We start from the raw sequence: 26,188 nt of genomic DNA on the forward strand, positions 1-26,188 counted from the left end.
CCATACTCATCCCATGGACAGTAGTGCACCCCATACCCATCCCATGGACAGTAGTGCACCCCATACCCATCCCATGGACAGTAGTGCACCCCATACCCATCCCATGGACAGTAGTGCACCCCATACCATCCCATGGACAGTAGTGCACCCCATACCATCCCATGGACAGTAGTGCACCCCATACCCATCCCATGGACAGTAGTGCACCCCATACCCATCCCATGGACAGTAGTGCACCCCATACCCATCCCATGGACAGTAGTGCACCCCATACCCATCCCATGGACAGTAGTGCTCCCCATATCCATCCCATGGACAGTAGTGCTCCCCATATCCATCCCATGGACAGTAGTGCACCCCATACCATCCCATGGACAGTAGTGCACCCCATACCATCCCATGGACAGTAGTGCACCCCATACCCATCCCATGGACAATAGTGCACCCCATACCCATTCCATGGACAATAGTGCACCCCATACCCATCCCATGAACAGTAGTGCACCCCATACCCATCCCATGAACAGTAGAGCACCCAATACCCATTTCATGGACAGTAGTACAGCCCATACCCATTTCATGGACAGTAGTGCACCCTATACCCACCCAATGGACAGTAGTGCACCCCATACCCATCCCATGCACAAAAGTGCCCCCTTATGCCCATCCCATGGACAGTATTTCACCCCATACCCATCCCATCCACAATAGTACACCCTATACCCATCCCATGGGTGGTAGTGTACACCATACAGTAAATAATGCGATTTGTTCACAAATTGTTATTATGGATATGCAGAATAGAACTAGTGAAGAACAGAGGTCCAGTACCATCCAATAACCATACAAAATATTGCTGGAACATATATGGAATTCTTCAAACAGAAATTAGACAAATTTCTACAAGAAGTGCCCAACCAACCGGGTTGTAGTAAATACGTGGGTCTGCAAGGCTCTACAAGCAACAGCCTGCTGGACTTGGGGAGTAGGACTCATAGAACCCTGTCCAGGTAAACTCCAGGAAAATACCCATCTCATGGTTGGTAATGTATCCCCATACCCATCCTGTGGATGGTAGTAGACCCCATACCCATTCTGTGGATGGTAGTAGACCCCATACCCATCCTGTGGATGGTAGTAGACCCCATACCCATCCCGTGGGTGGTAGTAGACCCCATACCCATCCTGTGGATGGTAGTAGACCCCATACCCATCCTGTGGATGGTAGTAGACCCCATAACCATCCTTTGGGCTGTGGTGGAAAAGGTTACCCCAGAGGCACATAATGGGATCAAGAACTGAACCTCCATCTACTAGCGTCTATAATCTTATGACCAATATTCAGGCATCTATTTCTTATACTAATATATATCCAAAAGCTTATACTTTTGTATTGTTGGCTGTATAATAATCATTACAGCACTAATAATTTAAGGGTCTTGTAGCTAAGTGGTCTATGTCCTAGATTCACAGCCAAGGAACCTGGGTTCAATCCTCGGGCAGAACAGCAACAGATGAGCACGTTTTCTTTCACCTGATGTACCTATTCACTTAGCAGTAAATAGGTAATTAGCAGGTAAGCAATTATTTTGAGTTGCAACTGGAAAGGTCAGTTGTTTACCTAGGGGGGGGGGGGGAACCTCAGTAAGCCTACGAATAAGTTTCCTGGCCCTGACAATTGAAATTCATTTAAGGTACTGAACATGCCAATACGGGATACAAGGAGATACTCTCCAGATATTGAATGAAAATCTACTAAAATACAGAAGCAGCAAGACAAAAAAATAACAAAACCATAAGGTATTTATATCAGCAATACCTAATTACCGCATACTGGTAATGAATAAATCAGAATATAAAGTACTGTACCTGTACTGTATGAGCTCAGTTATCTATAGCCCACTGAACCGAATATTTGGGTTATCCGGCAAAAAATTTTGTCCGGATAATTTTCTGGCAAAACTTTGCCATATCCAGAAAGAAATCCAGATAACCGGATATTAGGTTACTTTGTATAAATTTTCAGGATCTACAGTATCTTGAAGATGCTGAAGTTTCTGTTTTACATTTTTATTTTTTATTTATAGTGTGTGTGGAAATTCATATTATGTTGGCTGTGGTAAAAATTGCAAATATGGTAATTTTTGGACTTCCCTGGTAAGAATTCTGCCTAACCGGATGTCTGGCTTATCCGGTGAGGTTAAGCCTTAAATCGTATAGTCCAGTGAGCTACTGTACAATACTGTCTTAAATGAGCTTAGACAGTACTGTACAGAACTTAAAAAAGAGACTTGCAGCTCAGTGTGTCATTATAACTAAACCAAGTCTCATCTTTGCCTCTAACTCTGTACTGTATTTCCATTACAGGCTTCCTCTGAAACATTTACATCTTATTGTTAAAAATACTGTTTTGTGATCTTTAAAATCTAAAAGATCAAAATATATAAATATTTTGTGTCAAATAACAAGACAGGTTTATTTAAAATAACATTTCATTACTATTGTTAAATTATGTTTCATATACTGTATCATAATTGAGAAATTTATTTAAAATCACTTATACTGTACATCTATACAGTTTCTTTTGTTTGTTTCCCCCTATATACAATCAAGTATTAACATCTCAGTTTGAGAAAAATTATCAAGTTTTTTGATGGGAATAAGGACAAGGAATATGTTGTGTGGTGCAGGTGGAGCTGGGGGAGTGTGTGGAGCGTGCCTGCCACAGCCGCACCCTACATGCAGTTTATACTCTTCGCCTTGGCATGACACACATACTCCAGCTTCTTAAAAGATACACCCAGCATCTCAAGGTGAGTCACTCTGCTATAAAACTTTCTTTTAAATGTATCGATACTAATATATATATATATATATATATATATATATATATATATATATATATATATATATATATATATATATATATATATATATATATTTATATATATATTTATATATATACATATATATATACATACTAAAATGACAGCAACCAAATATAAATCTTGTGTGTGCATGTAATACTGTACTGCAAACACACAACGTAACTGTCCCTATTTTCCGCTTGTTTCAACTTGTAATAAAGTTATTACATCTTCTTATAACGTTTTTATGACATATTAGAACGTTGTTACAACTTCTATATTGGTTGTTACAACTTGTTAGATGTTAAAACTTGTTTGAACATTGTAGCAACATCATAGTTTCATCGTGTGGCGGGAAACAGGAAGAAATAACTCTTGGGACTATATCTTCACAATTGAGTACATATCTGGTGTAACTTTATGATTGTCTACATGTTTTCATATATGGTTTTTAAGTTGTGGATTGATTTTGCCTCAACCACCTCTTCCTACAGTCCATGTATTACCATACACACACACATGGAACTTCAAGAACAAGAAGTCATACATTTAAACTAACTAAACAAAGATGCCAAAGAAATACTGTTCGTTATAAGAAAATTCACTTTTGAAAACAGAGTGGTAGATGGTTGGAACAAGTTAGGTGAGAAAGTGGAGGAGGCCAAAACTGTCAGTAATTTCAAAACATTATATGACAAAGAGTGCTGGGAAGATGGGACACCACGAGCATAGTTCTCATCCTGTAACTACACATTCAAGTACAGTACTCATACCTGAGGCTCACTTGTGCTTCCAGTTTCCACAAATGGCCTCTTTTTTTTCTATTTCTCTTTCTGTGGAACAAATTATCTTTGTCCAATTTGACTAATCTTATTAGTGTCTTCAATCATGATCATATATCTCTTGGTCTTCTCTTTCAGTGCATGTAGGTTCAGCTCTTTTAGTCTATCCTCATGACTTGTCTCATATTTGTGGCATCACTCTTGTGACAAGCCTCTAAGACTTATCAATTTACTTTTTTGCTATACAACATTTTGGTTTCATGCCAAATTTCAGGCTTTCAAAATCAGTGTAGAGCACTGTAAAGTGTCATGAAGGATCAGCGGCGGCTCATGGAAAAATAGAATGGAGAGACTGCAAGCCTTACTATCGTACAGCATGAAACCTCTAATTTTCATCTTGTTTTAGTGAAAATTTCAAAATTTAGTTATAAATACTGAAAATAACATTTATAGACTTTTTGTTATGACACATTTGTTATTTGCTTATTATTTTAATGTAAGATTGATGGAGTCATACCCCTGGCAGGGAATGTTGGGGGTCTTCAACGTAGCAGCTCCTATGGATGAGCTGCCACTGTGAAGGATCACTTAATTTGTTCCAATCGTCTAACCAATCTGTTTGCGAAAGTAAATTTTCTAATATTTTTTTTCTGCAGCTTTGTTTACTTAGCTTAAATCTATGAACTCTTGTTCTAGAAGTGCCAGATCTCAAGAATTCTTCTCTATCAATTTTGTTGATTCTTATTACTATTTTGAACACAGTGATCATATTGCCTCTTTTTCTTCTATCTTCGAGCTTTGGTATATTTAATGCCTCTAACCTCTCCTCATAGTTCATGTCTTTCAATTCCAGAAGGCATTTAGTTACATACCATACATCTGATGCATATTGAACTTTGGTGTCAAAAAGGTTGTGAACAATTTCTTTAGCATTTTGCCATCCATGTATTTAAAAGCAATTCTGAAATTGAAAGCATAGCATAGGCTTGTCGCACAATGTTCTTTATGTGGTCCTCAAGAAGGTAGCTGCTAAGTTACCTAGTTTGCATATGCAGCTGATGTTCTAAAATGTGTATGTGCTTTGGTGTGAGATTTGGTGTAATGCCAATACCTACATCTTTTTTTTTATCTTTTGGAATAGATGTAGCAACCCCACTGCCCATCTAAATGTGGTAGAATTATATATGCATCCCTGTGATACAGGTATGGGGGTAATGGCCTGGGAAACATCTTCCCAAATTCCTCCCCACAAAAGGATCAAACTGGCCTTAGATCTAGGACCTGCACCTGCCCAAGCCCCAGACAACACAGTTGGTCTCATCTGCCTGATTCACACTGTTAAAAAGAGATAATCGAGAAGCAAAAGAAACCGAGTCATTTACATATTTAAGATTTGATGTACCAGACTTATGTTAAACAAAGTTGAAAGAAAGTAAAAATATAGAATGGCATAAGAGTAAATATTGTAGTGAAAGAAAATACGAGTAAGGAAAGAGTATATATGTATGTCATTTAATAAAGAGTGGAATGAGGTGATGAATGACTTCTCATGCTACAGTTCAAGATGCTTGAGCACAAAATTAAAGTCTAAATAATAAAGGTGATGACTGTGATTGCTTATGCTCCATGTGATGACAGAAGTACCATATGAATGAGTATGAATGAAAGATCTTTGAGGGAATAATTTAGAGAATGAAATGGTATGATATCAGAGATTTACAAAATAATTGTAATGGGTGATTTAAATGGTAAAGTAGAAGATCCTGAATATCACATGATGGGTACACAATGCATCCTAGCAATAAACCACAATGGCTTTCAATAAAAGAATCACGCAATTAAATGTGAGGTATTACTAATACCCAGTACTGTACTGAACAGCATTACATAAAAAACACATTTTATTAAACTAGGAAGATGACATTAACATTGTTGGTACTGTTGACTCACATTGCCCATAATTTGATCACTTTATCTTTGTGTTTCATTATCCTAATACTATACCTGCTCTTATAAATGCCCTGGTTCCATCCGTCATGTTGATACCGTTATGTATTTAGTCCATCATGACAACATCTACTCAAAATTTTCATTTCTCAAAGGATGTTAGTTATTTCCTGAATCTGGACCCAGATTCACGAAGCAGTTACGCTAGTACTTACGAATGTGTACATCTTTCCTAAATCTTTGACGGCTTTGGTTGCATTTATTAAACAGTTTACAAGCATGAAAACTTTCCAATCACCTGTTGTTATTGTTATAAACAGCCTCCATGTGCTTCTGAGCTCATTAACTGTTTAATAACTGAAAAACAAAGCTGCCAAAGATTGAGGAGAGATGTACAGGTTCGTAAGTGCGTGCGTAACTACTTCGTGAATCTGACCCCTTGTTCTCATACATTAGGTCCTTTATTTCAAGGATTAGCCTGGTGGCACATCCCTGAACTTTCTCAAGTTTTCTTATGTGGCTTAAGATTTGGATTCCACTGGTATTACATTCTCTATTTTAAGTCTAATATAATATAGTATACTGTAATATAGTATACTGTAATATCCTGCCTAATGCCTTGAGCTTCGTAAAAGCTTTTGTGCAGGTATAGTATTGGTGATGACATTAATTGGTTGAATAAACTGCATCAATCAGGGGTAAAGATAATATATGGATAGTTTTAAGGTGTTGCAAGAGCTAGACCACTGATGCCTTAAGAGTTTAGGGTGCACCTTTTTGCAGGTAGTATTGGTGTTGAGAGACCCAAGGGCAGTGCTCAGCGCTCGACGACGGGCAGCTCAACGCATAAATATCAATACACCTATTGACTTCAAAGCACAGGTTTGTATTCAAAAGGCAAAAATTACATAACTTGGGATTCTAAATATTCAAAAAATTTTTAACAAAGTTTCTTGTACTGTAATATTGATAATATTTATGAATTCATTATAACAATGCTGTATTAGTGCAGTTAAACATCCAAAATCTTAAATTCAGCATTGAATGTAATGAAATGGCTTTTACTGGAGGAGCTCCGGTGGCTCCCTAAAGCTATCTTGCCGAGATTCTCCATCCTAAAAAGGACATCAGTCACAAAAATTCAGTTTGGGCTACTGAGAGGCAAGAGCCAAAATCTGGCACCCCTCACTGAGGCACAGGAAGCAAATGACAATTCACCACCATAATGGAAAAAGCCTCCAGAAAGTCAGGGAAGCTTTACATAGAACTGGTGGGTTCACAGAAAATGAAGCCTCAATACTGCAAAACAACTCTGAAAACGATTCACAAAGAACAAGGGAAAATTAAAACTAGCTTGAAACCTATTAATACAAATTACCATCACTAGCCCAGCCCAGCCCCAGACTGAGCTCAACCGACTTCCCGATCAGTTCTAGAGCTGATGAACAACCTGTGGAGACCGTACTGGGGTCCACAACCTGAGGAAGCCGTACTGGGGTCCACAACCTGAGAAGGCTTTACTGGGGTCCACAACCTGAGGAGACCGTGCTGGGGTCCACAACCTGTGGAGACCAGTAACGAACTGACGAACCTGGAAAGAGGGCGGGAATCAGAGAGCACAGGGGGCTCCACCAGAAAGAGGTATTTCATTACATTTAAAACTGGGTTTCTGGAGGAAGTCAACCCCCCCCCCCCCTCTTTCCTTCCAGTGGCTCTTTGAAGCTAACTAACCACAAAGAACAAAAACAGGATGAACCAGCAAGGAGAAGAGGTGGCTGGCACTAGGACCATAAAGAGAACCCAGACTAGGAGATACAGCCCAATGCAACACACAACAAACTGGGACCAGAAACACTGACTAAATACTGGGCCACCTGAAATCCATTTGAGCACCAAAATCTCCCAAAGGCACAAATTTTAAAACACCATGGGCCCCAAGGGTAGACTGTGGGCTGGTTAGCCTCAAAGACACTGCGGACCACATGAGAAGTGCAAGCCTTGAAACAGACACCCAAGGAAACAGAGTCAACCAATAAGGTGTCCACCAAGACAGAACCGGTGGCCCACAGGTAATGGCAAAGAGCCACCACCAGACAACAAATGATGCACCCCGGCTGAACCAACAAAGCATCAATCACCAAAGGACCCCTCCAGAAGCCTACCGTTTCATTCTTTGCTAGAAAAAAAAAGGCTGCAAATGAATAAATCCCCCACCAGGACCAATTGATTATAACTTCTGTTTCCAGAGAAGAGCCTGAATCTCCAAAACTCTACAGCCAGAGGTAAGAGCCAACAAGAAGGTATCCAAAGAAAGATATTACAAACCAAATGGGAAATTGTAAGCCATGGCAAGGAGAGAAAATCCAAAACATGGCAAAGAGACCAGGATGGCTCAGGAGGAGCATGAGCAGGCCAGAGGTGAAAAAACACACAAGACAACTTGCAAAGCAGCACCTGGAGGTCTCAACACAGAAGGTAAGAAACAGTGGCTGCACCAATGCCAAATGATGAGACAACATTAGGCATGAGATGCCAATCAAGAAAGAATCAAGAAAAAAAAAAGATGACAGGAAAGACCAGACCGAAACCAAAGAAAAATGACATAGTCAGGCAGTGGCCAAACGAGTACCAAGCAACTTCATGCTGCTGCTGCTGTAAAGAAAGATGTATGTGGGACACCAACAAACCAGCCACTCACTTGCCATTCAAATAGCAAAGACACACTTAAAAAACTCCAAACGAGAAGCACAGAGCAGAAGTTCAAACCAGCGAAATACACTGCCAAGCTGATCTGCTGGAAGAGGCGGAATTGTGAAAAAGCACCCAGGTTCAGACACCTGGGACTGAAGCACCAGAAACTAAGACTGGGCTGCCCATTAAGGAGCCAGAAGGATCATCCTCCTCAAATACAACTCCAGACTGGACATTCCCCCGAAGCATCAACTGAACAGGGATGAAAGGGGAAATACTCCCCCCACCTCTACCAATCCAATTGAGAGCTTTGCAATCAGGGAACAAAGTTACTAAGGTGGGAAGGTGGCAGTTCCATGCCAATGTGAAGAGGTCCACCTCGGGGCAACCAAATGACTCACAGGGCCAACCAGTATCTGCAAGAATGACGAACACACTCTGCATGTGAATCGAGCAGAGAACCGAATCCCAAGAAGCCGGAAGTTGACTACTCAAAATGCCCAGCTCCACAGGACAGTGGACTGAAGAACTCCCCCGTTTTTCCCATTGGTTCAGGCAACGAACAACCGGGAAGCAGTCGGAATGAAGCTGAAGCACGGAGTCTCAAGGAAGCCGAATCCTCCTCTGAGCATACCAGCTACAAATTCAAACACTATACTGTGCACCTGAAGGAACAGACCTGACCATTGACCCTGGGTAGCTAGGTGTAATTATCTAAGTGTATCGGTCATTACAGGATTAGAGCTACGCTCATGGCGTTCCGTCTTCCCAGTACTTTTTGTCATATAATGTTTTGAAACTACTAGTACTGATGGTTTTGGCCTCCACCACCACCTCACTTAACTTGTTCTAACTGTCTTCCACTCTGCAAAACAATACTTTCTGATATTTTTTGGCACCTTTGTTTTCTTAGCTTGAATTTGTGTCCTCTTGTTTCTGAAGGTGCTGATTTTAAGAATTCCTCTTTGTCAATTTGGTTGATTCATGTTATTATTTTGTAAGTGATCATATGACCTCGTAGGCCTCGTACAGGCCTCGTAGCCTGGTGGATAGTGCGCAGGACTCGTAATTCTGTGGCGCGGGTTCGATTCCCGCACGAGGCAGAAACAAATGGGCAAAGTTTCTTTCACCCTGAATGCCCCTGTTACCTAGCAGTTAATAGGTACCTGGGAGTTAGTCAGCTGTCACGGGCTGCTTCCTGGGGGTGGAGGCCTGGTCGAGGACCGGGCCGCGGGGACACTAAAAAAAAAAAGCCCCGAAATCATCTCAAGATAACCTCAAGAAGATGACCTCTTTTTCTTCTATTTTCTAGCTTTGGCAAATTTAACGCCTCTAAGCTTCTCCTTGTAACTCTATTCTTTTCAGTTCTGGAAGCCATTTTGTTTTATGCCTTTGCACCTTTTCCAGTTTACTGAAGTGCTCCTTGAGATATGGGCACCATACAACTGCTGCATATTTCTAATTTTGGTCCCACAAAAGTCATGAACAGCTTCTTAAGTATTTCACCATCCATGAAGTTTAAAGCAAGTGTGAAGTTGGAAAGCGACACATACGCTCCTTGTACAATGTTCTTTGTGTGTTCCTCTAGTGACAGTTTAGCACCTTACCAGAAAACCAGCATTAAATGTAAGAAAATGCCTTTTCCTGGTTGGTCCTTAGTGGCTGCTTGGGATACAATTGGAATACAATTATCCTAATTGGTATCCCAATTGGGCTACAAGTTGCCCAATCTGGCAACCTGGCTACCCACCCCACAGGTCAGGGTGGGTGCTTCGGTTTGATGATTTCCTGGCTATATGATGGAGGACTTAAGGTTGGTAATTGAGGAGAAAGATAAGCAGCCCCCAGGTTGTACAAATGTATAACTAAAGTGAATTGCCTCACCACTGAGTGGTCCCTGAGTTTCAAGGCTTCCCTGTTCTATATTCTATGGTTTGTTTGCCTTGCTGTCATTTGTTTTCATTTGTCAACATTCTGGTGGCCTTTTCTTGGGCAGGATGATTTAATCCCATGCTCCTTGTGCCTCTCTAGAGAGCCTGGTTTTGACCTCTGGTCACTAGTAGGCTTATTTATGACTCATAAAGGCCTGCCATGGATTGAATTGGGTGCTTGGCAGGCAGAAAGTACTAAGGAGGTATGAACCAAGAACCCACCAGAAAGAGCCATTTCATAACATTCAATGCTGCTTTTTTTGTGCTATTGTCAGTTAAATTTATTTGTATTTTTCAACACTCCAACTACTGCAGTCATCACTTAAGAATAATAACAACATATAAGCGACCTTTATGATTGTGTAAACAATACCTTTCTATGGCACCATTCTGCCTGACAACTGCAAGAACCTACAAGTTTTTCACATTTTTAATTCTTTGTCTGATTTAGAATAATAATTAAATTTTTAAAGTATTTTTGGATTCTCAGTGTTTTTAGACTTCTAATTCTCAGATTATTAATTCTGAAATCCTAGTACAGTACTGCAATATTTTATTGATTTTACAATTTCTATACAGTAGAGTATGAAGGATAATGTATGTGTTGCATGTGCAGGCATCTGTGTTGTGTGCGACCATGGCTGCTGATCTAGATGTTGTCAACCACATGCATAAGTTCTACCCAGACTCTGTTATGGTAAGAACACACTTTGCCACATGTACATATTCTTTCTCACAGTGTGCTTCATCTCATCACCAATTAGCCTTCATCCTATCACTTTCAAAGAGAGTTCTTCATTTTTAAAAACAAGAATCACCTTGAGTCCTTGAATCACCTCATAGCAATTTAACTTGCTATGAGTTAAATCACAACATTTCTGACTACCTTGCCACGTCCCTCCCACATACTGTATGTATAAAATAAAAAAAACATGATTCCAACAAATAATATACAACATGTATATAGTAATTATTATATAAATAATTAATATCTCTGATGCCATAACAATGAGATTACTGGCACTGAATAAAAATTAATCTAACCTTTGATTTATATTACATCTCTATTCAACTTAGACAATAAGAATCAAACCAGAGCAGAGTTGTTCTGTGAGCCACACAGCTTACCCATTGAGACTGAAAAACACTCAGTATGTGTTTTGCCATTGGCAAAATGCCATTGTACTTTTGTAGCTGTTCATGTACAAAAAATGCCAGTACTCGCCATTGGCCAGGAAAAAGAATACACCAATTATAATGAATATTACATATGGCCCAGAAGCACCCACCACCCTAATTGATTATGATATCAATCCCATCAAATTAAAACAGAATAATTAACATTAAACTCAAACTGAAGTGAGGAAACCAAAGGAAACAGTTAGGCATGTTTCCTATCATCTGATACCCCTATTTACCTAGCAGTTAAATAGGTAATGGTAAATTAGGCAACACTTGTGGGTTGCATCCTGGGCAAAGTCAATAGTTGCCCGAAATGCTTTGTAAGGAAGGGGGTCTTTTTTTTTGGGGGGGGGGGAAGAATATGTATAAAAGTGTTGGCAACAGGTAATACAGTTGGAACTGTATTGGTTTGAAATGGAATACATTTGAAACTCCCGCCAGTGCCAGACTGTCCGACCCCTAGGAGTGAGGCTAGTTCTGCACATGTACAGTGCAGGGTTACAGTGTGAGAACATTCCTCTCTAAAATGATATAAATAAGAACCCATGAAGGCAAAGAGAGTTTCCCAAGTAAATTTTGTGACAGGTAAATATGCTGTAAAAATCAGTGTTAAATGCAGGGAAAGCAGTTTGGAACTCAAACTGGTTTCCTACACTGAAACAAAGGAAGAAATAAACAGGGGGATACGATTAAAGAAGGAAATATTATTGGAATGCTGGCAGTTGGAAGAAAATGTATGCTGGTGATTCATTCAGTTTGGGAAGTTCTCAGACATCAGTGGGACGGTCAGTTGGTTTCTCCACTACTGTAGCTAAGTGTAGAGACTGTGTTTGTCATATTTGTGGTGCTCTTTCTATGATAGTTAAGTGTAAAATAATGTTTACATCTCCCATATTTGTCACAATGGGAAACAAGGTTAATAAGAGCCTAGTGGGCTCTCCTAGCCCAGTTAAACCCTAATGGCTCTGGCTAAGGGACTTTAGCTTAGAAAGTAGCAATACTGTAAATAGAAAGACTAGTAAAACTCCATGAACCAGAATCCTTTTTGAAATGAAAACAGTTCAATCTGAATTAGTTTGCTTGAGTGAACTTCCATTGTATTGCGACATCTCAGTTTTAAAATTTTAAGGGAAAATTCCAAATTTAGCAACTTGCAGATGTCAATTTATTTGGAATCCCTGTATTATAATGAGGAAGAATTGAACTGCAGTATAGTAGTGTAATGTAAATACTTTAACTGTAAATAAATAAATAACTACTGTACTGTAAATACTTAATAATGAAAGTAAATACAATTATTTTTTTTAACTATTTATCCCAATTTACAAATAAATTCAACTTTTACATTATTTAAAATTAAAACAATGTATAGCATAACTTTGATGTCAACAATATCATCTTGTAGGTTTTGCATTATGAGCATCTTGTACGTCATTCACGTCAAGTCCTTGCTTACTTGTATGACTTTCTGGGCCTCCAAGTCACCAGTGATCGCCTTGAGCGCATCATCAAAATACTCCGGCTAGATCGCTCAGAAGAACTACTGTTACAATTATCAAAGGTTAGTGCATCATGCTCGATTATATGCCAACTTGAATGCTATTATTTGAAGTATAATTACTGTTGTCTGGGACAGGAAACCTGTAATAGGTTTATCTAGACCCTAGGCCTTCCCCTAGACCAGCTATGGGAGCCGGTCGGGCTGAGCGGACAGCACACTGGACTTGTGATCCTGTGGTCCCGGGTTCAATCCCGGGCGCCGGCAAGAAACAATGGGCAGTTTCTTTCACCCTATGTCCCTGTTACCTAGCAGTAAAATAGGTACCTGGGTGTTAGTCAGCTGTCATGGGCTGCTTCCTGGGGGTGGAGGCCTGGTCGAGGACCGGGCCGCGGAGACACTAAAGCCCCGAAATCATCTCCAGATAACCTCAAGATAGCTACTGACCCTTCCCAGGATGCAGCCTACAACAGCTGTCTAACTCCTGAGTACTGTAACCATTTACCGGTAGGTAAACACAGGCATCAGGTGAAAAGAAATTTGCCTAACCATTCCTAGCTTGCCCAGGATCAAACCTAGGAACCTAGATTGTGAGGTTTCCTGTCTCCGAGAATGGGAAACAGGAATTGCCAACAGTTGGCATAGCCTTTTCTGCCCATTGGCCCATTCAGCTTGCATCAATATACAGCACAAATTTAACACTACTGTATTTATAATGCTGGTGTAGTGGCTCTATGCATATTCTCTCTTGCATAACATCTAACAGGCTCTCATGGGCCAAATCTTATACTGTATCCTCATATCTTGTTAAAAAACAAAACAAATTATTTACTCTATTTATTTGTATTACTGCACAGGAACTTTGGTAATTTACAGAACATTACAATATTTACTGTATTTTCTGGCAGACAAGACATGTTTCTGTGTCCACCACCAACAGAATGTATATTATATTTACATAAACAAAATCAAATGTTTTCCTCTAAAAACCATTTGAAATTCATTATTAATAAATATATGATGAAATACAAAAAATCCACACAATATCCTTGTAAAATAATCTTATATGCCAGAAAATACAGTACAGTATGTCATGATACCTCGAAACACCAAAACTACAGACAGCACCAACTTCATCGTTTGGGTAAAGTCATTAAAATATACATGCACTGTTTTTCAGATGTGGCAACTTGACCTAACCCTACAGGAAAGTCGAGCAGTTGATGAAGGTTGCACAATTCACTACGACCAGCTGGGATATCTGCCTGTACCAGACACTATCAACACCAAAAACAACAATATTATCACGTGGGATCAAGCTCGCATGTGGGAAGATAAACAAAGAAATATATCAACAATTCAATAAGCAAGAGTTCTACTGAAATCCTTACAGTCCATGAACACATGAAACTCCTGTAGGTTTGATGAGAAAATTTTCGAAGATGGAATTCTAGCTACCGTAGATAAGACTGCTAGAAAAACAAAAATTTTTAATTTGCCAGAATTATAGGCTATTTGGACTTGCCAGAAATATACTATAAGCTTTTTGAACATGCCAGAAAGCATGCCTTATTGTTCTTCCTGGGCCCTAGTAATAAGACAGGTACCATGTAAGGTGTATCACCACCCACTGATGCCCATGCTGGGAACCAGTGATACCAAGCAAAGTTTCATGAAATTTTATGGACCTCGAAGACATTAGTGATGAGGAGAAACCTATTACAAAAAGTTAACCTGAAAAAGATTTCTCAAAATATGTCATCCACATTTCTTTGCTCACTACAGCCAAACTGAAATGCCTAGAATTTTTCTCTTGACATTAGAAACCAGTTTTACAAAACAGGATGGAAAAATATAATTATTTTTTTGTTAAACACACTAGCAAATCAAACAAAATTAGGGTGTTTTTTAGGAGTTAAGGGGTCATCCCTGAAGGAAAAATCTTAATTAACACTGAAACATCAAAGGACAAGTATTAGGTTTCTAAATGGAGACTAATAAGAAATAAATAAATAAATAAATAAACAAATATATATATATATAATATATATATATATATATATATATATATAATATATATATATATATATATATATATATATATATAATATAAATATATATATATATATATATATATATATATATATATATATATATATATATATATATATATATATATATATATATATATATATATATATATATATATATGTAAAAATTTGCACTGAATCATTCAGTCCAATGGCAGGCAGTGCAAATTACCAATACAGCAATCTAAATATTTCAGACAAGTTGACCCATTTCCAACTCGCTCCTAACTCACTATTAATGCTGACAACACACATTCCTTACCTAACCTATACCTAGTCCAACAAACTGAACTTGCCAAACTTATTCACAAAAAGTCCAAATAAGCATGGCTAGATAGAAAGACCAAGTGTCTTGATATTAGTTTAATACACACTCCCATATCTGGTTTGACTTATCTTTACTAACATGCTGGAATTTCCTGTATTATTTTTGTTTTTATGTCTAAGTTAACTGAGTTTTTGGTAAATCATTGCCAAAAAGGAATTTTAAAATGTTGTTACAAAATATGTACAGTATAATATTTCATTACAATACAGACTTACCTTATAAATGGGAGAACAGATGTTCCCCATTCCTTCATGTGCAATTCCAAGACACATGGTCTATGTCCTTGGCTCACCACTGACGGATCCAGGTTTAATACCCGAGCAGGGCAGAAATGGTTGGACGTGTTTCCTTTCATCTGATGCCTCTGTTCACTTAACAGTAAAACGGCTAGCTATGATTTTGCCAATTGTTGAGGGGGTTGCATACTGGGGAAGGTCAGTAGTTGACCTAGGGGGATCTCAATAAGTGCCTGGTACAGGCTTTCTGTACCCAACAATGGGAGTTATACAATACAGTATACCTGTATACTGTTTATGCAAATACTGTACTTGTGTGTGACAAAACAAATTTGGCTGGTATTTTAACTTGCCTTCTTGGGGTGTACTATTAGAATTATGTATGATTTTACCTTCACTTAGAATTTGACAATTGTGTGCTAAAGTGAATCACACATACTAACTTCAAAGACCTGATCCACAATTTTGTTATATTGAAAATGCTCTGCTAAACATGACTACCTCCTTGACAAGCAAACTGGTAGAGTATGTAGTTCATCTTTACATCTTTTTGAGAAGGCTCCTGGATAGCTCCACCAAATTCAATCCATGCCATGCTTTTGCAAGTCATTTTGCGCGTGATAGTGGCTTTACAAGACTGTAATTACCATATTTGTATCCTCACATTCCTTATGTACATTCTTGTATATGCATAAATAAATAAATAAATTGTAAGCCTACAAGGGACCAGAAGTCAAAACCCCTGACCACCTCTAAAGGGGTGCCAAGTGCAGGGGATCCTAGATCACCATAACCAAGAAAAGGCCACCAGAATTCACCAGGGTGAACCAAAAATATGATCAGAAAAGTAAACAAAGCAAAGATATATTGAAACTTTGAACCCCCAAGAGAGATGAACCACTTGGTCATGAAGCAGTTCTCTCATAAGTTCCACTTGCACACTGCCAGGAGGCTGTGCACCTTCCTCCTCAATCCCTTAGCCTTGAACCTCCATAATTTTGCCTAGTGCACATGTCTATGATGTTGGCATTTGGTTTCCTCTGCCTGCCCAAATGCCATGAGGTTTCTTAGCACTCCTGTCTTTTTTTTTCTCTCTTCCTTGCTCATCCTCAGTTTTTGTGCTTGTGGTCTTCTCTTTTTTTGTCTTGGTTGTTTACAAATAGGTTTCTAGTGCCAACTACTGTTGCCTTGTATCATTTACAATGGTGGTGTCAATGTATCGTTAGCCCCATTTCACAAGTTGTCTTTGGCATTTTGTCTCCTCTGGCCTGCTCATGCTCTTGAGGCATCTTGGTCTTTGGACAAGGTTTTGGTTTTTCCTCTCCTCAGTTTTCTATTGACCCTGTATGGAAGGGGAACTATCAGGAGAAAGTCCCAAGCCATTATGCTTATATAACACTTGAAAGGGATCAGGAAAAGGATTTGTAATGGGAGGGGGAGAAAGGAATGGTGCCCAACCAGTTGGACAGTTGGGAATTAAATGCTGACCTGCACGAAGCGAAACCGTTGCTCTACTATCCAACCCAAGTGGTTGGGCACCATTCCTTTCCCCGTCCCATCCCATCCTTCTCTTGTAGTCCAGGATCGTTTCTTCAAGACTTTGTGTTTGTTGGCCCTTCCTGCTGGTTGTTGGGTTTGGGAGCTCAATGCTCTTCTCAAGAAGCAGGAGTTTTATTCTATGGATCCTGGGAATCATTTTCTTCACTTACAGCCCTCTCCTTTCTTTCTGGTTAAGAATAAAATGACTGGTTTCTGGAGGAGTCCTTTGGTGACTGACTCAGTCAAATCCCACTATACAGTAGAATGAAAAAGCTATACAGTATAAAAAATTTAGGGTAATCATGTCAGAAGACCTTACTTTTAAAGAACACAATAAAGTAGCTGTCGCAACTGCAAGAAAATTGACAGGTTGGATGACAAGAACCTTTCAAACAAGCAATGATATCAATGAAGTTAATTTTCAAGACACTAATTCTCTCTAGAATGGAATACTGTCGCACAATAACAGCCTCATTCAAAGCTGGAAAAACTGCTGACCTAGAGAACATGCAAAGGTCTTTTACTGCTAGAATTCACTCAATAAAACATCTAAATTATTGCAACTACTTAAAATTTATAAATTCATATTTCCTAGAGGGCAGGCTGGAGAGATACATAATTATTTGCATTTGAAAAATATCAGAGGGACTGGTTCCAAATCTGCACCCGAAAAATAACACCACGAAACTAGAAGACATGGCAGGAAGTGCAAAATAATCCTGCTGAAAAGCAGAAGTACAACAGGTACACTAAGAGAGAACTCTATCAACATCAAGACCCCAAGATTTTTCAACTCTCTCCCCCTCTACACAAAAGGGGAATAACTGACTAACCTCTCATGGTGTTCAAAAGTGAACTTAATAAACACTTCCAAAGGATACCTGATCAACCAAGCTATGATTCATATGTCCTGGTTGATCAGATCACCAACCAGGAGGTCTGGGTCAGTGAACAGGTCACAGACAGTAATCCTCGAAACCATCACAAGGTAACTGGTCCGGTTGTAGCCATTCACCATTACCTCCACACCACTAGAGGTGTGCGGGGAAAACACACTCTTTGTGGATCTGTTGTTTTTGGTTCATAGCTCCTGGGCCCCATTTGTCTCAGTCTGTCCATAATGTCATCAGGTTTAGCCAGCCTGCTTTCTACCTTTGGGCACATGATGTTCATAAGTTTGTAGCTCTGTCCATAGTTTTTACAGGCTCAAGGGTTTTTGAGCCTGTAAAAACTATTTGATGAATGGTCTTGGTCAATGCCAAGCTCACATGGCTGTGTGGCAGTAAAATCATCGTTACCTCCCATCATCGGGTTACTTTCTGCAGCTCTTTTCCAACCCTGGTGAATACCTCTTTTGTTTTAGCACCCAGAAGCCACCAATAGGAGCCCTCCTAGAAAACCAGTGTTGAATATAATGAAATGCCTCTTTCTGGTGGGACCATGGTGGTTCCTTAGGACTCTCTCATCCTCATTCAGGGGACTTCAGTTTTTCAGGTTAAATGACTGAAGTTCAAGGCTAGGGAATCGAGTAGGAAGATTTGCAGTTGCCTGGTGGTGTGTAGGTGGAACTAATGAGAGAACTGCTTTGCGACTGGATGGGTTGTTCATTTCAGGTTCTCATGGTCTCATTTTCTATTGTTTACCTTGCCGATTGTATGTTTTAGTTTGCTTGCCTTTCTGGTGGCCTTTTCTTGGATAGGTAATCTAGGATCTGCTGCTCCTTGCACTTTTTTAAAGTGAAGGAAGGGGATGGGGGGGTGGGGGGGGGGGGGGGGGGGGCGGAAGGTTTTGGCCTCTAGTCCCCCCAGTAGCCTTACAATTACTCACATGGGCCTGGTACTGAATTGGGTGAAGTTTTCCAAGTAGCTGGCACCAAGGTCCCACCAACAAGAGGCGTTTCATTACACTCAACGTGGGTTTTTTAAGACATGCTAAAATTCAAAATGAACACTCACAAATACATGTAAAATATTCAACTTTATTACAAAATGATACACATATTTTGTTAAAAATATGTGAGTACTATAAATTAGTACTTTTTATTATACACTTCATTAATTCAAGATTATTATACAGTAAATACATAAGACAAAGCTACACTTCTTGCAAGATAAATTGAGCATCTAATAAATTTAAAGTTATATACTTTACATGAATGGATTGCATTCATTTGGGTCCTCAGTAATTTAGAGAAATGTTAAAGAAAATAGAACAACCGAGGTCTGCCCTGACGAATGATTGTGTCAACGCACATTTCAGGGAATTGAGTAAGTGACTGAGAGACTAAAGTTCAAGGAACCTTTATGAAATAACAAATAATGTTATCATACTGCATTCAGTGAGACTTTCCGGATGTTTAGTTATTAGAATCTTCTATGTTAATTTGAAAAAATTTACTATACTTGTAAGTGGCTGTGCAAACATTTTGAAGTGCCTGACATACCTACTGATGTATAAAGTTCCCACTCAAAACAAAGTAAATATGCATTCAGCTTTACTGAACCACAGACACATACAAATTGTTAATATATTTTTGATGGTCTATGAATAATGAACATTTGGTAATACAGTACTGTATTACTATACACTAGTGTGATCACCTGCATGCATTTGAAATTTATAATAAAAATAAAATAAAAACTTGTTTGAATTTTAAAACCGCAACTTTCTGAATTCTGTCAGTGCCCTTGACTCACAGTGAGGAACTAAGGTTCAATCCCGCAGGCAGGACAGAAATGGTTGGGCATATTTACTTTCATCTGATGCTCTGTTCACCTAGTAAATAGAAAACTGGGAGTTAGACGGCTGAGTAGACAGCGCTCAGGATTTGTAGTCCTAAGGTTTTGGGTTCGATCCCCGGCAGAGGTGGAAACAAATGGGCAGTTTCTTTCACCCTAATGCCCCTGTTCACCTAGCAGTAGGTACCTCGTAGTTAAGACAGCTGCTACAGGCTGCTACCTTGGGGTGTGTAACAAAAAGGAGGCCTGGTTGAGGACCGGGCCGCGGGGACGCTAGGTCTCGAAATCATCTCAAGATAACCTCAAGATAGAAGATAGACAGCAATTGTGGATTGTTTCCTGGGAAAGGATAGTAGGTGGTCTTGGGGAGCTTCAACTCTCCTAACAAAGGATATCAGGCCTTTTCCTAACATCCTAACAAAGGATGTTAGGCCTTTTCCTAATATTCTAACAAAGGATGTTAGGCCTTTTCCTAACATCCTAAAACAAGGATGTTAGGCCTTTTCCTAATAGGAAAATAGGCCTAACATCCTAATAGGAGGCTTTTAAGATAACATCCTATCTTAATAGGCCTTTTAAATAGTTAAAAATGTAATAATGTTCAGGATATGCTTGCATCTTCACACTGACAATATTAAATGGAAACTTGGGATTTTTCCAACATATCTAAATACTTAATTATTACTGGCTGACAACTCCCAATAAGTTAGGACACTTGAGCCATACAATAATGCTTAGGTTTGATGATCTTAAAATGCTTTTCACCTGCAGCATTATGTACTGTACTTATGAAGACCCATAATGATTTATGGACATGCATGTATCACCATGATTTTGGATGGTAGAAGTCACACTGTAGTGTAAAATCTGAGTAGCCAAAAACTTCAAATCATAATTATCTAAAAATGCCATATTACAGTGCCCAGTGTCATTGCTTTGTTGTTCAGTGCTGCAAGACCCACACTGCTGGCCAGTCTCTCACAACTGACAGCAGAGCATGTCCATTATATTTTCAGTTTTAGTTTTTGTTCCTTTACAATGACTTTATGTAACTAATTATCAAAAGAAGGTACCAAACCAGGAAGGCTATGTAGAGCGTAAAAGGCCTTGATAAGCTTAAAAGGCCTTGATAAGCTAAAAGGCTTTCCATCCCCCAGGAGAAACCACTTATGATTTAAAGCATCAGTGTGAAAAGCTCTTTGATATGTTATGCTGAACAAAGTTATAGCTTAGTGGATAATAATGGATACTGCTGCCTAATGGCTATGGTAAAGCTCTTAATGGGTAATTTTGGCAATGCAGGAGTGTAAGTACATTACTGTATTCCAATTTTTAGGATTAATGTGATGCCTTACCTTTACCAACATGATTTAATAGTTGTGGAATAGGAGATATGGATGATGTTCTGCCAAGAATTACATATACAGTAAATAAATACTACAACAGTAGTTTTGATAGATGTTTCTTAATAAATGCATATAACTTTTCAATGCATTCTATTAATTAAAACCTAAATTATATCAGCAAAATTACAAAACATAGGTCAATTTATGCAATGTTGGGAAATATTTTCCTCCAGACAAGTACTGTAGTATTTTGCAAAAATAAACAAACTTCTCAATCTAATTTACTGTGTTAAATAATAATGAACAATAATAATAATGTATAATAATACACATAGAAATCACATTAATGTGATATATCAATGAACAAATCCAACAGGAGCTTTGATACAGGGTTCGAACCTATGCACTGGGTGTTCCCAGGCACGCTCTAGTCGACTGCACCACAACATGGACAAGACTCACAACCTGGCATACTACTGCACCCACAAGTTGTTGAGTGTCAACAACTGCAGCAGAGGAGCTCCAGCATATTTCAACAATCCTAAGTATTGTAGTACAGGTTGATGATAGTGAGTGGTGTCCCAGGGAACATAAAGGTACAAGTATAGTGCTTTTGAAAAATAGGTGAGATAACAGGAATGTGCTAAGGGAAGTGAAAAAATTGGATGAGAAAAAGTTGCCCTAGTGTTCCAGTGCAGACAAGAACATTCAAGACGGCCACCAGCAAGAGGAAAAACAAAACAGAGCTTGATTTTGGGGGATTCAATGAAGAAAGCACTGATATAAGCAATCTACACAATAAGTTAGCAAAATTAGATACTACTGTATAGTGAACTCTCGTGTAGAAATAATCAGTAAATTGAAAGAAAGTAATGACCAGTTGTGTAGCAAAGTTTTATGATTTGAGGGTTTAGTGAAAGATTTGTGCAAGGACAAGAATCAATTGGAAGCAAATTGCAAAGCCATGGAAGAGGAAAATAAACTCTTAAAAATAGCTTTGGAAGAAGTTAAAACAAATTTAAACATAAATGACTACAATAGGTTAGGTAAGGAAATTCAACAGGAGAAACAGTTTTTGTCAGCACAGATGGAGGAAGTTACACAGGGAATAGAACAGTGCAAAAAGGATATGCAGCTCACCTATGCACAAGTGGCTAAGGAGAAGGAAAAAATTGAAGAAGCAGTAAAGGAAGCCAAACACTGCAGCAATCAAGATAAAACAAACATTAGCCTGGAAGTGAGAAAGGAATTGGCATCTAACCCGAAGTTGGTGCAAAACACAGTTGATTGGAGTAAGTCCCTAATAATTTTTGGTTGCAAAGAAAAGGAGATAACATCTAGGTCAGAAAGAGCTGTAGAAGAAGTGAAAGTAGTAGATAAAATTGTTGGCCTCGTGGAAGGTCTTACTACCATAGAGAATGTGTGCGACTACAGAAGAATAGGCAGGTACGTAAAAGGGAAAGATCGACCTTTGAGGGTCACCCTAAACTGTGCCAAACAGACGGAAGAAGTACCAAGGAATGCTAGAAAATTACAAAGTGATGAGGATGGGAAAGTGTGGTCGTTAAAACAAGATCTTTCAAGAGAAAGATCTTGCATACTCTATTACTCCCTTATCTATCCATATCTCAACTATGGTATTTGTGCTTGGGGCTCTACTACCCAAAATCACTTACGTCCTCTAATTACTCAACACAAAGCTGCTATTAGGACAATATCCAACTCTGGCCCCAGACATCATTCGGTACCCCTACTCAAATCTCTGAATATGTTAGACATTAAGTCACTGCACATTCTCTCATGTGTATTATACATATATAAAACGCTAAACTGTAATGCCAATCCTGATCTCAAAAGCTTCATTGAAGGTTGTAACAACCCATGAGCACTACACCAGAAATAAATACAGTTTTGATATTCCTAGAGTACGACTTAATCAAACTAGAAATGCTCTACAAATCAAGGGGCCCAGAATGTGGAATGACCTTCCCAACCATGTTAAAGACTGTACCTCTCTCAACCAGTTTAAGATAAAAACGAAGCTATACCTAATAAATTCCCTGTAACCTACCTTACCCTTCTATTGTCAACCAATGTCTGTTTTTTTTAAAGAGCGCTGTTTGTCGACATAATTGTATTTGTACTGCTTTTTCAGCTATGTTTTCATTCTACTCTTTATGCTCAATTAGTATTAAGCTTGTCATTTAAGTTTTTCATGCCCGAAACGCTTTGCGTAATAGTGGCTTTAGGCATTGTATGTACTAGCTCTACCTATAAGTCAACCAATCTTTGTAAAAATTTCTTGTATGTATGTACCTTACCTAAATAAACATTTTATTTTATTTTATTTTTTATTTTATTTTAGAAGAGAGAGAGAGAAGCTGAAACTAAACCTCGTAGAGGTAAAACATCTAAATGAGAAGAAACGAAGAAGAAATCAATTCTTTTTTCTACAAAGTGATAGGGGTAGGCAGGCCTGTAAAATGGTACAAAAAGGCAAACCAACAAAATTGCTAGAGAGAGGGGTAGTGAAGAATAAGGAGAGGGGAAACATGTTCCTGAAATTAGTATGCACCAATGAACATGGAGTGAGATTGAAGATACTGGAGTTAAGTGATGTAATACAGCTACAGACACCAGACATTCTTGCCCTCACGAAGATGAAACTTGAAGATGTTATTTTAAATGAGGTCATATTCCCAAGGGGCTACTCAATTTGGAGATGGGACAGAAAAATTAGGAAAGGCGGTGGCGTTGCTGTGCTGGTGAAAGAACACCTAAAGGTGAACAAAATAATGATTGCCAATCCACGAGAAGTTGACATAATAGCACTAGAGATCTGCCACGACGATGATAAACTAATGATCATAAATGCATATAGTCCACCGCCAAGCAACACATGGACAAAGGAGGAGCTAGATAGTAAACGAGAGAGCCTTATAACAATAATGAGAGAGATTATAGTAAGAGCGGATAAAGATAGATCACGACTGTTGATAGTCGGCGACTTCAACTTGAAATCCATAGACTGGGAAGCATGCAAAGCTAGAACAGAGGATTTTTGGACCTGTAGATTTGTAGACCTCATCCTGGAAACATTCTCGTATCAACATGTTAAACAAGCTACGAGGATGAGGGAAGGGGATGTTCTCTCCATGCTAGATTTGATATTTACCAGAAAAGAGCTAAGTAAGAACAAAGCAGTTGGTCCAGATGAAGTTTCACCATGGGTTCTGAGAGAATGTGCACCTGAGCTCAGCATTCCGCTTCAACTGATTTTTCAGGCATCCCTATGTAAAGGAGTTGTAGCTGATGTGTGGAAAAAGGTTAACATCATTCCAGTCTACAAAAGTGGCAGCAGGGAAGACCCCCCCCCCCCCCCTCAATTATAAACATGGATCATTGACAAATGTAATTGTCAGAATATTGGAAAAAATAAGTAAGACTAAATGGGTAGAACACCTGGAGAAAAACGCTATAATATCAGACAGGCAGTATGGTTTTCAATCTGGAAAATCCTGTGTAACGAATTTACTCAGTTTCTATGATCGAGCCACAGAGATTTTACAAGAAAGAGATGGTTGGGTTGACTGCATCTATCTGGACCTAAAAAAGGCTTTTGATAGAATTCCACATAAGAGGTTGTTCTGGAAACTGGAACATATTGGAGGGGTGACAGGTAAGCTTCTTACATGGATGAAAATATTCCAGATAGAAAAATGAGGGCAGTAATCAGAGGCAATGTATCGGATTGGAGGAATATCACAAGTGGAATAACACAGCGTTCAGTTCTTGCACCAGTAATGTTTTTAGTCTACATAAACGATCTACCAGATGGAATACAGAATTATATGAACATGTTTGCTGATGATGCTAAGATAATAGGGATGATAAAAAACCTAGATGATTGTCATGCCCTTCAAGAAGACCTGGACAAAATAAGTAAAATATATGGAGCAACACTTGGCAAATGGAATTTAATGTGAATAAATGCCATGTTATGGAATATGGAATTGGAGAACATAGACCCCACACAACCTATAAATTATGTGAGAAACCTTTAAAGAATTTTGACGAAGAAAGGGATCTAGGGGTGGTTATAGATAGAAAACTGTAACCTGAGGATCACATTAAGAACATTGTGCAAGGAGCCTATGCTACACTTTCTAGCTTCAGAATTGCTTTTAAATACATGGATGGCGATATACTAAAGAAATTGTTCACGACTTTTGTAAGACCAAAGCTGGAATATGCATATAAATAATGCTTAACAGCTTGTCTTATATACTCGCAACCCAAACAGTAACCCAAATACGAGTTGTCGTGACGCTGAACCCCGGTTCATTCCGAACACAGCGATTTCACAACACATAACACCTTGCCTCAGCATCTGTTTCCACCACCGTGTACTCCTACACACACCAGACCCTTGAGGCGTACCACTAGGTTTGTACTGGAACACAATGAGTGAACATATGGAAGGTATTTAAAGGCCGTCGGGTTTTGTCATTTAATTACAAAGAATAGACTCTGACAAATAATAACATATTAACATACTCTATTAGGTAAATACACTTCCAATACCCATAGACCACTTGACCTCCGCGGTCACCACTTGCACTCGTAACTTCCGCCTAAGTCCCTAATACTGAATGATTACTACAACGCTCCACACCCGATTAGTCTTTCATTCAATACTCACATACTGCAGACTTAACTTGGTCACTAAGATCATATCAGGCTCTCGCATAGCTGTCTGCTACACTTCGCTGCTGCCACAAACGGAGACCCCGGAGGACTTGCCAGTTCCACTCCCACAACAAGACTGTCTCCAGTCAGCCATCTACCTCAACCATTTCACCCCGCCTCTCAAGGAAGGTATAATCCGATTAACCTTATCCCTAGAGCGGTAACCTTGTTCCTAGAAGCCTGAGTCCTCTTTCCAGGAATTATTAATTTGGCTAAGCAGCTGCGGCCTTAATCCATTGACCTTTCTTAGATATGTGATCCATA

At 39.0% G+C, this 26,188-nt stretch overlaps 2 protein-coding genes across 4 annotated transcripts in view; one reads left to right on the top strand and one right to left on the bottom strand.

Moving 5' to 3' along the window:
* The window catches only part of LOC123773408 (carbohydrate sulfotransferase 2), a 30,405-nt gene extending 16,063 nt beyond the window's left edge, over nucleotides 1–14,342 (top strand). For both annotated transcript variants that reach the window (XM_045767154.2, XM_045767155.2), the window contains exons 5-9: nucleotides 2,691–2,813; nucleotides 6,380–6,478; nucleotides 10,835–10,915; nucleotides 12,806–12,961; nucleotides 14,079–14,342. In XM_045767154.2, the coding sequence (XP_045623110.2) occupies nucleotides 2,691–2,813; nucleotides 6,380–6,478; nucleotides 10,835–10,915; nucleotides 12,806–12,961; nucleotides 14,079–14,264 (645 nt within the window). In that variant the 3' untranslated portion in view covers nucleotides 14,265–14,342. The remainder of the gene's footprint in view (nucleotides 1–2,690; nucleotides 2,814–6,379; nucleotides 6,479–10,834; nucleotides 10,916–12,805; nucleotides 12,962–14,078) is intronic.
* LOC123773409 (meiotic nuclear division protein 1 homolog) overlaps nucleotides 1–26,188 on the bottom strand; it is a 69,090-nt gene that overhangs the window by 41,591 nt on the left and 1,311 nt on the right. The window lies entirely within an intron of this gene.

This window comes from Procambarus clarkii, chromosome 89 (assembly GCF_040958095.1).
Source record: "Procambarus clarkii isolate CNS0578487 chromosome 89, FALCON_Pclarkii_2.0, whole genome shotgun sequence".
Lineage (NCBI taxonomy): Eukaryota > Metazoa > Arthropoda > Malacostraca > Decapoda > Cambaridae > Procambarus > Procambarus clarkii.